Raw genomic sequence first — 12,809 nt, 5'->3', positions numbered from 1 at the left:
GCCTGTGCCCGCAGATTCAGTTTCCAGCCTCAGGGACTCTGCGAAGGCTGAGATGTCATAGGATCTCTATCTTTAAATCATTGCTTCATCCTCCCTTTTAAGAAGTCACTTTGCGGGGCTGGGGATATAGCCTAGTGGCAAGAGTGCCTGCCTCGGATACACAAGGCCCTAGGTTCGATTCCCCAGCACCACATATACAGAAAACGGCCAGAAGCGGCGCTGTGGCTCAAGTGGCAGAGTGCTAGCCTTGAGCGGGAAGAAGCCAGGGACAGTGCTCAGGCCCTGAGTCCAAGGCCCAGGACTGGCCAAAAAAAAAAAAAAAAAAGTCACTTTGCGGGTTGGGAATATGGCCTAGTGGCAAGAGTGCTTGCCTCATATACATGAAGCCCTGGGTTCGATTCCCCAGCACCACATATATAGAAAATGGCCAGAAGTGGCGCTGTGGCTCAAGTGGCAGAGTGCTAGCCTTGAGCAAAAAGAAGCCAGGGACAGTGCTCAGGCCCTGAGTCCAAGGCCCAGGACTGGCAAAAAAAAAAAAAAAAGAAGTCACTTTGCCCTCCTACTTTAGTGACTGAGAAACTTAGATGTACGAACGGGATGTAGCTCAGGTAATAGAGTACCTACCTAGCAAGCACAAGGCCTTCAGTTCAAACAGCAGAACCATAGGAAGAAAAGGAAATAGAAGCTGAGGTGTCCAATGAGAATCCTGTCAGAAAGCACTCAGTTCCCTACAACTGTTCTAGAAAGGTTAATTCCTTCTGGGTTCATCTGTTTTCAGTGGGGATGGGATTACTTCTCTTGCCTAAGTCAAATCTCTCCTGCATCTAGGCCACAGACTGATCCTTCTGCCCCCTCAGAGTCTCCCTACCTCAGATATTTTCCTGTGCTGGTCCTGGGGCTTGAACTCAGGGCTTGGGCACTGTCCCTGAGCTTTTGTGCCCAAGGCTCGTACTCTACCTAGTTAGCCACAACTCTCCACCGACTTTGTTGCCTGATCTGACTTGTTGAAGTGAAACAACAAACAACAAAAACTCCCCAACATTTTCTGGCATGTGTAGGTTTGTCAAACACCCGTGTGCTACTGAACGAACCATCGTGGCATACATTTTTCAGGTAAAATTATTGTGTTGTATGAGAGTCATAGGACACAACCAGAGTCCTGGTTGAAAGTGTCAGTTTCCAAGGTGTTCCATCCTTATAAGCTTTGACTTTATCCTTGTTACAGGGTCAGGTATATTTTAGATAATGTATGCTGAAAGAGTGCTGATCAGTCCTCCCTCTGCTGTCTGCGTGTGGTTATCTCAGCATCTCCCCATTTCCCCATGCAGCAGGAAGCAGGCAGTTTCGGATTCATCAGTCTGGGAAGACCGCACTGTTTGGTCTTAGGTTTTAGGCTTGGGTTCTTCCTAAGGCATGTGATTTGTCACAGGGCAAGAGGCATTTCCAATCTCAGTGTTCTGTAGCTCTCCTCAAACCAGCAATGGACCCAAACAGTAAATCTACCTGCACAAACCTGCCCTTCTTGGGAACTTTGCACTCCCTTACATTTATCTTGACTCGTGCTTTTTTTTTTTTTCTCTGAAATCTTAATCTGTTTTCCTACTGATTACAGAACCATAATTCGTGCACTTTTTCATTATCTGTGTATTCATTGACCATCTACCATATGCACAGCAGTGGAGACGAAAGTTGCTATTGCTAGGTCTCTGTTTCTAGTGGTTCTGTTTATTCACTGTCAGTTTAGAGAAAAGATTTCAGATTTAAATTGTTTTACTTTACAGGAAGATTTTCCTCTAAATCTGATGTCAGCCTGATGAATCAAATCTCTTTACCCATCTCTTCATTCATATCATATAATTTCTTTCAGAAGCACTACTGTGCTGCTGAATGAACCACTGTGATATACATCTCTTTAGACTACTGTTATTCAGGTCGGATTATGAGTTCTGGCTGAGAGCTACACCTTATTGTCTTTCAGCTCTAGAAGCATTGACTGTACCTTGTCACTGCGTCAAGAATATTTTAGATGATGAGTAAGTTACAAGTTTGAGCTTGCTTGGCACAGTTCACCGTAGCTTTGCACCTGTGTCTTCTGCCTTTGCTTGAAATGCTCTGCTGTCTCTTTTCTACCTGCAAAAAACGCTCGTTATGCTTCAAGGGTCAGCTTGCGCGTTATCTCCTCAGAGAAGCCTTCTGGGAATTCCTCTCAAAGGATGACACCTCCGCCGCTGCCGGAGTTCTCCCCGCGCGAAGCACACGGACTGTAACCACACCATCGTGCAGTTGCTTGTTGCTGTTTTCATGACTTTTGTTAGGATCAGAACTTGAAAGAAGGGATCCTGCCTCAATGTGTGCCATTTAGTGAGAACTCCACAAATATTTTTATTTAAATGAAAAACATTTTATATTTAAATTAAAATAACATAAGATAACATAAAAATTAAAATAACCTTGTTTTATTGTAATCAGTTTACATATGATTCAGGTGAAATCGAAATGTAAGCATAGGCACATTATGGCATTCTATATTAAATGAAATTGTGAATGCTCACAGATAGGTTTGTAAACTTTGATTATTCTGTAGCAATATGCATCATCCTCACCAGATGATTGAAGTTGAGATGGTCACCATTTAGGCGTCGTCTTTGTTCACTGTGCTCCTGCAGTCACCACCACTAACTATCCTGACTTCTAAGGCATGCATTTTAAACTTGGATCTTAAAAAGAAGGGAAATGTAAAGCATGGTGGTGCTCTTCTGTAATCGCAGCTCCCAGGAGGAGGCTGAGAGAGGAGGATCTGCAGTGGAGGCCAGCCTGGACTGCATAGCGTACTTCATCTCTAAAAACAATCCCAAGTCTGGGTATCTCACTCGCCTGTTATGTACAGGGCCTGAGACTCGCACCCCATCTCTAGCACCAGGAAAAACAAAAGGACAGTGTTTCACTTATTTCAGAGATGGGGACACACCCTTATCTAGGAGAGCACATTTAAAAATAACTGGCATCGGGGTATCCGATTCTAATCTAAGCATTGGGCCTTAGCGTCCATCTGGTCTGCGAGGCCTTCCCGCATCACCGCTTATCCAACAGCACCGCCTAGTGGCAGATCAGTTCCCCGAGCCGTGTGCGTGTAGCCATTCGTCCCAGCGGCACCCGAGTTCCAGAGATGACGCGGAGATCCCGTACGTCCAGTGCAGAGCTGCTTTCCTGTGAGAGCCCTAGCTCTCACTGTTTAGGTACGGTGATTCCAGAATCTTCTTATTCTGTTAACTTTGTGACAAGCTTTCTTTTACCTTGGCTTACTGGAATGTGTTCAGTGTCCCAAGGGCAGAATGCTCCATCTTTATTTTATTTTATTTTTTTTAGCAGCATGTTAGGGACTGTTTTGATTTTTATAACATTTCAGTTAAGACTGTGACTTCCCTCTTGGCCGGTGGTCTTTGGTCAGAGGGGAATTCCAGAGCATCGAAGGGCTTCTTCTAGAAGCCAGTGTACTATATACATCCCTGTTGAATTCACAGTAGGGTCGCATTTTCTCAAGCACTAGCTAGCACAGTGTATTGCATCTATGAAAGTTTTAACATTAGCAACCTCATACTCAGAAACACGGAAAGCCACTGGTTTGGAACTACGTTCCTTTTATAATTATTTAATAAAGTATCTGTCCTATCCAAGGACACTGTGACACCTTCTGTCCCGGTGGCTTTTAAATTACCCATTTACAGTATAGGAGACTGGATTGCAAATTAGTTTCCATGACAGTCTGTCTCATATCATTTCTTCCTTCATTAGTTCTTTTTCAATAAATGTTGTATTTCTGAGCCTCCCTTTTAGGATTTGGTATATTCAAAAATAGTATAGGAGGAAGGTAATGTAATTCTTGCTCCTGGTTAGTAATGATAAACAAGTGTATGAAGACCATAATCCTATAATCCTATCGCGGAAGCTGAGATCTGAGGATCCCGATTCAAAGCCAGCCCAGGCAGGAAAGCCTGTGAGACTCTTATCTCCACTTAACCACCAAAAAGCTTGAAGTGGAGCTGTGGCTCAATGGGTAGAGCACTAGTTTTCAGCTTAAAAGTTCAGAGACAGGGTCCAGGCCCTGTGTTCAAGCCCCAGGACTGACAAAAAAGGGGGAAAAAGAGTGTGTGAAGAATAGGATCCTACTACATAGATAGCCTTCCTTTGAAGAGTATCTCTGAGGAAATGCTCTTGATTCCAGTGAAATCTAGGGCTGGGGGTGTAGCTCAGGGGAGCAGCGTGTATCCAGCATGCCGCAGGCCCTGACACCAAACCGAACAGACAGTGGAAAGTAGGCCCCTGGGGTTGACCAGAAAGAGGAAGGAGGGACAGTTCCCGTTTCTTAGACTCATCTTCTTCTTAGAGGGACTCACACTCGCCTCAGGAGCCAGGGTCTCCCTCGCCATTCTTTAAGTCAAATGTAGCCTCCGCGTACTTCCCAGATCCTCATTGTACGTGCGAGGAAGGGCAGAACATTGAAGGCCTTGCCATCATAAAATCAGCAGGGAGTCACTGGGCAGCCGATGATTTGACTCCGGGTAAGTGGACTGGTCTCTGATCTTGTGGTAGGTCTTAGGGTTCCCCTGTATGAGGGGCCGCCTAGTAGCACACCCCACCTAGACATGTATCCTCCTGTAGCTGTAAACCTAAATCCTGCCAAAACGTCCCCCTCCTTCTGGGTTTGGGTTCTTTCCTTGAGGCCTGTGAAGTTGCCACCCTTCCGCACAGAACTCGCCCAGAAACATTAGTCTCCAGTTAAGAGCTCTCGTAGAGGATAATGGCATGCTCGTGCGTGTTGGCTTTAAGTTGTCAAGATACACGTGGAAAGGGAAATGCTTGAGACAAGCGCTGGCTCACTGCACCGGGCCTGGCGTTCGCAGCACTGATGTTGAGGCCGGGCATCTCGAAAGGCTGGGACTTCTTCATTCAGGGCCTCCGGGTCTCGCCTTCCGCCTGGGCCACTTTCGTATCCAAGGCAGCGTATCGGATGCTTTGCAACGATTGGCTCCATAGGAGGCCTTCCTGGTCTTCCTGTCAGAGTTTTCCTGTCTGACAAGGGGTTTTCTTCTTTCCTCTCCTTCCTTTTCCTTTTTTTTTTTTTTTTTGTTGTTGGTTGTGGGGCTTGAATTTAGGGCCTAGGCACTGTCCCTGAGCCTTTTTTGCTCAAGGCTAGTGCTCTACCACTTTAAGTCACAGTGCCACTTCCAGTTTTCTGGACATAAACATCTCATGAACTTTCCTGCTCCCGCTGGCTTTGAGATTTCATCCTTAGATCTCAGCCTCCAGCGTAGCGAGGATTACAGGTGAGGAGGATGCTGCTTCTGCGGCAGCTCCTCCTCCTCCTCCTCCTCCTCCTCCTCCTCCTCCTCCTCCTCCTCCTCCTCCTCCTCCTCCTCCTCCTCCTCCTCCTCCTCCTTCTCCTCCTTCTCCTCCTCCTCCTCCTCTTTTACTACTATCACCACCATCACCACCACCTCCTCCTCCCCCCCCTTTATTATCTTTAAGTAGTTGTACAAAGGAGTTGCACCTTCAATAAATCAGTTTATGAATACAGTACATCTTGATTGATGTCACTCCTTTCATCATTCTCCCTCGTCTCTCCCGACCCAACAGCTCTTCCCTTTTGGATTTTTCTTGGCCACAGTTTAGCAAGAACAGTTGAGCATGGCTAGAAGTGTGTTCCCACCTGGGGGTCATGCTTGGGTTCCCTTTACAGCACTGTTATTTATTTCTGTTATATTTCAAGAAATCAAAGTGCCAATGCAAAGTTCCAGCTCTGGCTTGACATTAATCAAATCATTTGATGATCTCCTTGAGCTGAGCAACACCGGTGACATGATTTCGAAAGCCCTTTCTTGTTGGGATTTATAACAGCATTTCCCTTTAGGATCACAGAAGGGGCGTGCGGGTCTCGTGTTTGAACACCAGAGGGCACCACTGCCCCTCGCGTGGCTGATCAGGACGGATGGAAACCCACAGTTAATGTCCGCAGCTGCAAGTTGCTATCCCTGAGGAAGAAGTCAAGGACATTCTGTAAATTCACGTGGATAGTAGTTCCCGGCGCAGAACTTCAACGTGTTAATAAGCACTGAGACACGAAACACTTAGAAAAACAGGCGATTTTTGACATTCTAAGAATGCTTCCTGCGGTTCCGTGGAGAGCTTCGCTTGCTCTTGCCTAAGCGCTCCTAGGATTGCTATGCAAATGAAAGGGAGAAGAGCACTTCCATTTATTGAGCCCTTACTGTGACCAGAAACCATACCTGGTACTGTAGGTACATTTTCTCTATCCTTTCACCAACTCCTGAAGGACCTGTCATCTTCATAGTATGTAGGATGACACCAGTGCTCAGGGTAGTTAAATACCTGGTTTTACAGCTAGGAAGGCCTGTGAACTCTCACAGTTGCCTTTCTTCCACAGTGAGGCCCCTCCTGTCCCTCCTGCCCCTCCTGCCCCTCCTGCCCCTCCTGCCCCTGTTAACCACACCGGTGAAGAGGAGTAGGAGGCCACAGAGGAAATTTGGCTTTTCTTTTTCTTTTTGGATCTTAAGTTTCTTGCAATCCTACGTGGAAAGTTGGCATGTTTGGTGTGTGTGTGTGGGGGGGGGGGTCTAATGTCAGGTAGTAATTAAATTCCAGAGAACTCATTCAGCATAGCAAGCTGCTTTAGAGGTATTCTGAACTGTATGTAGCTCAAGAGAATGAGTAACAATTTCATGTCTTGTGTTGTCGCTTAATCTAATTGAGGGGTTTTCAAAATATCAGAATCACCCAAAGAGCTCGTGAAAAACGTGGGTTGCAAGGTCGTGCGCCTTCCTGCAGCGTGGGATTCAGTGGGCCTGGGGTTCGAGCAGGTGCTCCGGTGAGGCCGAGAGCTCTCGGGAGAACCCGCGCACCGGGGCAGTGGCAGCGGATGGAGTCACTCGGCGTCTCCGCTGTTCCTCTCGCGTGCTCTCGTTTCCAGGCTGGCTTGGATTAATGGAAGCTACACACACGTTGGGGTTGCGGCTCAGCCTCCTCACGGCGTCTTAGCCCTGCAGGTGGCCGGGAACAGCTCAGCGCGCGCTGCGCTTGCTGACTGAGTGGTGGAGACGTGGTGTCTGCGATGAGAGGAAAGTATAGCGCATGCACCTCAGAATGCGCCTCCCGGCCCCTCCAAACGGCTGGTTCCCCTCAGAAGAAGGCCGGGCGTCTGTGTGTTTGAAAATGGCTTCTATCTAAGGAGTACCTACAGTGACGATGATGGATACCAGAAAGCAGGCACGTTAGGTGCCAATTTGAGACACTTGATTCTGGGATCTGTGACTGTGGTGTGTGTGAGTGTGTGTGTGTGTGTGTGTGTGTGTGTGTGTGTGTGTGTGTACGTGTCTGGAGATGGGGCAGAGGGTCGATTCCGACTGTTTTATAATGGCTAGGCAGGGCTCTGGGGTCTGGCTTAGGCGGGAATGGGTCCTTGTCTGGGGTGTGTGTGTGTGTGTGTGTGTGTGTGTGTGTGTGTGTAGGAGAGCTGGAACAGCAAGTCCAGTCTGTACAACCTCCTCACTTCAGTCCCAACGAAACCCTAGGAATTCAGCCTTCACCAACCTGAAGGCTCAGGGCTCCATGCTGCGGGTCACCCGGAAAATGCAGGAATCTAATCATGTTGTAGCTTTTGATTGTTGTATTGTAAAACGGGAGTTAAAATCCCAAAGGGGAAAAAAAAAACAAACCCTCAAATATGCATCTGAAGCTCAATTTAGGCTTAAGATAGTTTTGTCACTCTTGTTTTCTGACATGTTGGTGAAGTACCTTCTGTTGGGGATGGTATTAAATATCAGAATCCTGGCATTTGGAATCTATTGAAGTGACAGTGTTTCTCGGCTTTGTCAGTGGTCTGTGTGGCTTTTGAATGTTGATACTGAAAGGCTATGAAATGAAATTTTAGATAGTAAGGAATGTATTAAATTTGAAAACTTACGGGCTAGGATGTACACTTGAAAATTTCGAGTAGGTTTAAAGTCTTCTCATCCCTCCAAATGAGATAGTGCCTATTTTAGCTGGATTAATTAGCCATTCTATCACGTGTCCCTATTTCAAGACATCATGCTGTACATTATATGTACAGTTTTTTTTGTCAAGAATCAAACAAAAATAAGTGAGAATAGATTAATAGTTCTAGTTTTAATTCAGTTTTAATATTATTGTGTTTTAAAGTAGCTACTTGACTTTATAATTGTATCTATTCTCATTCCCACTGAATCTATTTTCCAGCAATAACCATATAAAGAAAATAATTTCAAAATAAAACCAATATTAATATTAATAATAAAAAATGAGGGCTTGGAATATGGCCTAGTGGTAAAGTGCTCACCTTGTATACATGAAACCCTGGGTTTGATTCCTTAGCACCACATATGTAGAAAAAGCCGGAAGTGGCGCTATGGCTCAAGTGGTAGGGTGCTACCCCTTGAGCAAAAAGAAGCCAGGGACAGTGCTCAGGCCCTGAGTTCAAGCCCCAGGACTGGCAAAAAAAGAAAATCAAATTTTCTTTTGCTTATTTTTATAGTTGATTTTAGTGGGAGAAGCACTTTTATATTGATCTCATTTCCTTTCCTGCCTATAAAATGCATCTTCTTTGTTTTGTTTCTATCATAGGTTAATCATTTTGGATTTAGTGACGCAAAAACCTTTAAACAGCGGTACCTAATAGCTGATAGATACTGGAAGAAAGATGGTGGATCAATACTTTTCTACACTGGTAATGAAGGGGACATTGTCTGGTTTAGCAATAATACGGTATGTGCCAGTTTGAAATTCCTCTGCTCCAAACATTTGCTTTTTATTACAATAAACTGGAAAAATGTTTTTGATGTAGATGACCAGATGTTACTGTTCTTACATGTAAAATTCTTTTAGAAACCACAAAAGATAAACTCAATCATAGAAAAAATAGTAAAGTGCATGCTAGGCAGTCCACAAAAGAATAAAAACAGATAACATCCAAGAGTACCTGTGTATTCAGCTTTCAAGAGTTATAAAAGGATGAAATACTTTACTTTGAAAACTGATTTTAAAAAATTTGTGTTACTGGCCTGGGCTTAGCACCTTGGGCTGGCTGTCTCGGAGTCGCAGCTCCACTTCCAGCTTGGTGGTGGTTACCTGGAGGTAAGAGTTTCATCGACTTTCCTGCTCAGGCTATCTTCAAAACATGATCCTCACATCTCACCTCCCAGAGTAGATGGGATTACAGGCATAAGCCACCAGTGTCCACCTTAAAAAATGAGTGCTAAGTTTTTGGTGTTTTTTTTAAATCTTAGTTTATTTCTAGAGTGAACGGGGATCTGAGAGAACTGGAGATAGGAGTGTTAATGCATTGTGTGTTTTTTTTTTTTTTTTTTGCGCCAGTCCTGGGCCTTGGACTCAGGGCCTGAGCACTGTCCCTGGCTTCTTCCCGCTCAAGGCTAGCTAGCACTCTGCCACTTGAGCCACAGTGCCGCTTCTGGCTGTTTTCCCTATATGTGGTGCTGGGGAATCGAACCTAGGGCCTCGTGTATCCGAGGCAGGCACTCTTGCCACTAGGCCATATCCCCAGCCCCCATTGTGTTGTTTTGATTATCCTAGAGAAGGTAAATGACAGGGCAAGAATTTTTAAATATTTATTCAGAAATATATTTTCAGAGTGGAAGACTCTATTGGGCATGTGGTAGCTGCTCAATAAACCATAGTTAAATGAATAAAACCGAAACACAAGTCAGTGCGAAAAGGAAAAGATATATAAGTTTGAATATGTTTTATATTAATATATAATATATATGAATATGTGACACCTATATAATGTACCATAACTACATATGGATATATCATACATTATACACATATACTCATATATAACATATATAAAGGAAAGAGTATCTATAGGAAGGAAAAATATATAACCTGTTATCTATGTATCTATCTAATATCTAATATATAACCTGGACCTCTTTAGAAAAATGAAAGTACTCCTGAAATAGATGTAAGCAAATAATCACTGTGCAATTAGATTGCTTTCTTTCATGGCCCTGAAGGCAGCTCCACAGAAGCCTGGCTGTTTTGATGACTAGTTATGATTCCTAGGGCACTCAGTCTCCTAGGGCGAGCCATGGAAGCAAATATTGCAGCCTGCTAATAGAGATCTATAGCTAGCAGGACGGTATTGAGAAAGGGGTCAGTCCTACCAGGATGGGGCGGGGAGAAGAGGGTGTGCTTGACATGCGTGTGTGGCCAAATGGGTGGCTACGCGCAGGGAATGAGTAGGCCTGGGAAGAGACGGTGGGGCTCCCTAACCCTCACAGGGGTCATGCCACATTCTCCAGCCTCACGTCCACACAGTTCTTTAGTTGCTCAACACAATTTGTTGATCAAGAGAAATGTTTTGAGGTTGATAGTCCTTGCTAGGGAGTAACCTATTAAAAAGCAAGAACATGCATTAAGAATGATGTGTGTTTGGGGGGTGCACACGCGTGCATCTGCATGGTCCTGGGACTTGAACTCAGGGCCTGGATGCTGTTCTGAGCGTCTTCTGCTCAAGGCTAGCACTCTACCACTTTGAGCCCTAGTGCTACTCCCAAGCATGACATGTTTTCATCACTGCTACATCATCAAATCCATTGATACCGGCTCTTGGGATGCTTTCTAAAGGACTTTGAGATCACAACTGAGGCCAGAATAAAAACAAAGTGAAACACAGCGAGTGGTTTCCTGGCCAGACCTAGGTGTTGGAGTAAGGAAGCCTGGCAGCTCTTGGCCACTGTGCTTTGAAGCCAGGCCGCCTGTCCTACAGTCTTGGCTCTGCTACTTGAAAGTTGTATGTATGTAGAAATGATGACAGGTGCCAGGGTTCTTGTCTGCAAACTCACAGCACTGGTTTCTGCAGTGCTGGGGATTGAACCCAGGTCCTCGTGGATAGTTCTGCTCTTTCCCACTTGAGCTGTGTACCTCGTCCTTTTCTTTTTATTTCCGAGATTGAGTCTTGATACCTTTGTCAAAGCTGGCCACGAACTCAGCTCTTTGCTAGACTTTTTGGTACACATGCAACTTGAAGATCAAGACAAGAATGCGAATTCCAGGGCTGGAGGGGCAGGAGAAGAAGCATCAGAGAGACGTCAGTGTGAGCCTGATGTTTAGCCGGGAAACAGCGGTTCCATCATGACGCTGTAGAACAAGCTGAAACCACGCCACTTTTCAGAGTGTTCTTTGTAGGGTTTGAACTCGGGGCTCGCCCTCGTTAAATAGTCACTCCTACCCTCTGAGCCACGTCAGCCACCAGAGAGTTTGTTATGGTCTTTGTTAGCAGCTATTGTATGTGGATTGCAGAAAGTTTGAGTGGTGCTTTGTTCACGTCCTCATTTTAACTGGCGAATTCTCCTAGGGGTTCATGTGGGATGTGGCTGCGGAGCTGAAGGCCATGTTGGTGTTTGCTGAGCATCGGTACTATGGAGAGTCCCTGCCCTTTGGTGAGGAGTCCTTCAAGGCAAGTATACCTTTGTCTTAAAGGAAGTGTTTCTGTTTGTTGGTTTCGCAGTACTGGGGATGGAACTCAGGGCCTTGTGCTTGCTACGTCCTCAACCCCTTTTTTTGCACTGGTTATTTTTAAGGTAAGGTCTTCCTTTATGCTCAGGCTGGCCTGGGCTGTTCTACTGGCCCTGTGTTGCTGGGTGCTCAAGGCTAGCACTTTACCACTTGAGCCACAGCGCCCACTTCCGGCTTTTTCTGTGTATGTGGTGCTGAGGAATGGAACCCAGGGCTTCATGCATGCTAGGCAAGCACTCTACCACTAAGCCACATGCCCAGCCCCCAAACACCAGCTTTGAACAACAAAAGCCAAATGAGAACAAGAGGGTCTGAGTTTAAGCCTGAATACCAACACACGGGCACACACACACACACACAGAAACACACACGCATGCACACACACAGACTTAGAAAGTCTGCATCTTGTATGAGGGGAAGGCTAAGGGAATAGATAATGGAGAGAGGAAAGATGGGGACTCTGTGAGAAGATAGTACAGAATAACCTAATGCAGAGGAATATCTGCATTAGTTATCTAGCGCTATGTATGTCAAACCTTCAAGGCTTAACATAGCAATAAATATTTTGTTTTTCAGAAAGAGTCTCTAGATACCCCAAGCTAGCCTGGGCGGTACCTTCTGGAATGCCTGGTGTTTCATCAACAATATGCACCTACTACCTCCCAGTTTCTGTTGGGGGGGGGGCGGCTAGGAGTGGCTTAGCAGGTGGTTCTGTTTCCAGGTGTCATGGAGTCTAGGATGGCAGCCAGTGCTGTGCTCCTGGAAGGCCTGCCTGAGGCCGGGAGATCCTCCCAGCTAGTGCTGGGTGCTGGCAAGAAGCTCCCCTTCCAGGCTCCTCCAAGCGCCTACCTGAATGGCTGCGTTGACATGCAGACCACCTCCTCCTCACTGTTGATAGGCCAAGAGTGCTTGTTTGTGGCCTAACTTGGGCAGTCTCATATAACCTCTGCCATCTTTTGCTCATTAAAACCCAAGTCACTAAGTCCCGGCCAAGTTTAAGGGTGTGTGTGTGTGTGTGTGTGTGTGTGTGGAATTAGGCACCACCATTGTGTGATGAATTTTCAGCTATGTTCTCTGGAGCACCTGGTAGCCTTTCAGTTCAACAGGACTCCTTTTGAACGCCACTTTGCTATGCTACAGGGGAACGTGGTCCCCACACAGAGCTACATGACCACAGGGCTTGTTTTATGGGTTTTCCTTTTCTTGGGGATCAGTGTCTTGTCTTGTATGTTTCCCAA

At 45.7% G+C, this 12,809-nt stretch overlaps 1 protein-coding gene across 2 annotated transcripts in view; it reads left to right on the top strand.

Moving 5' to 3' along the window:
• LOC125361713 (prolylcarboxypeptidase) overlaps positions 1-12,809 on the top strand; it is a 49,692-nt gene that overhangs the window by 16,736 nt on the left and 20,147 nt on the right. For both annotated transcript variants that reach the window (XM_048360293.1, XM_048360294.1), the window contains exons 2-3: positions 8,656-8,796; positions 11,411-11,512. In XM_048360293.1, the coding sequence (XP_048216250.1) occupies positions 8,656-8,796; positions 11,411-11,512 (243 nt within the window). The remainder of the gene's footprint in view (positions 1-8,655; positions 8,797-11,410; positions 11,513-12,809) is intronic.

This window comes from Perognathus longimembris, chromosome 13 (genome assembly GCF_023159225.1).
Source record: "Perognathus longimembris pacificus isolate PPM17 chromosome 13, ASM2315922v1, whole genome shotgun sequence".
In the NCBI taxonomy this organism is placed as follows: Eukaryota; Metazoa; Chordata; class Mammalia; order Rodentia; family Heteromyidae; genus Perognathus; species Perognathus longimembris.
The sequence above is the reverse complement of the archived record's forward strand: the minus strand, read 5'-3'. Positions and strand labels throughout refer to the sequence as shown.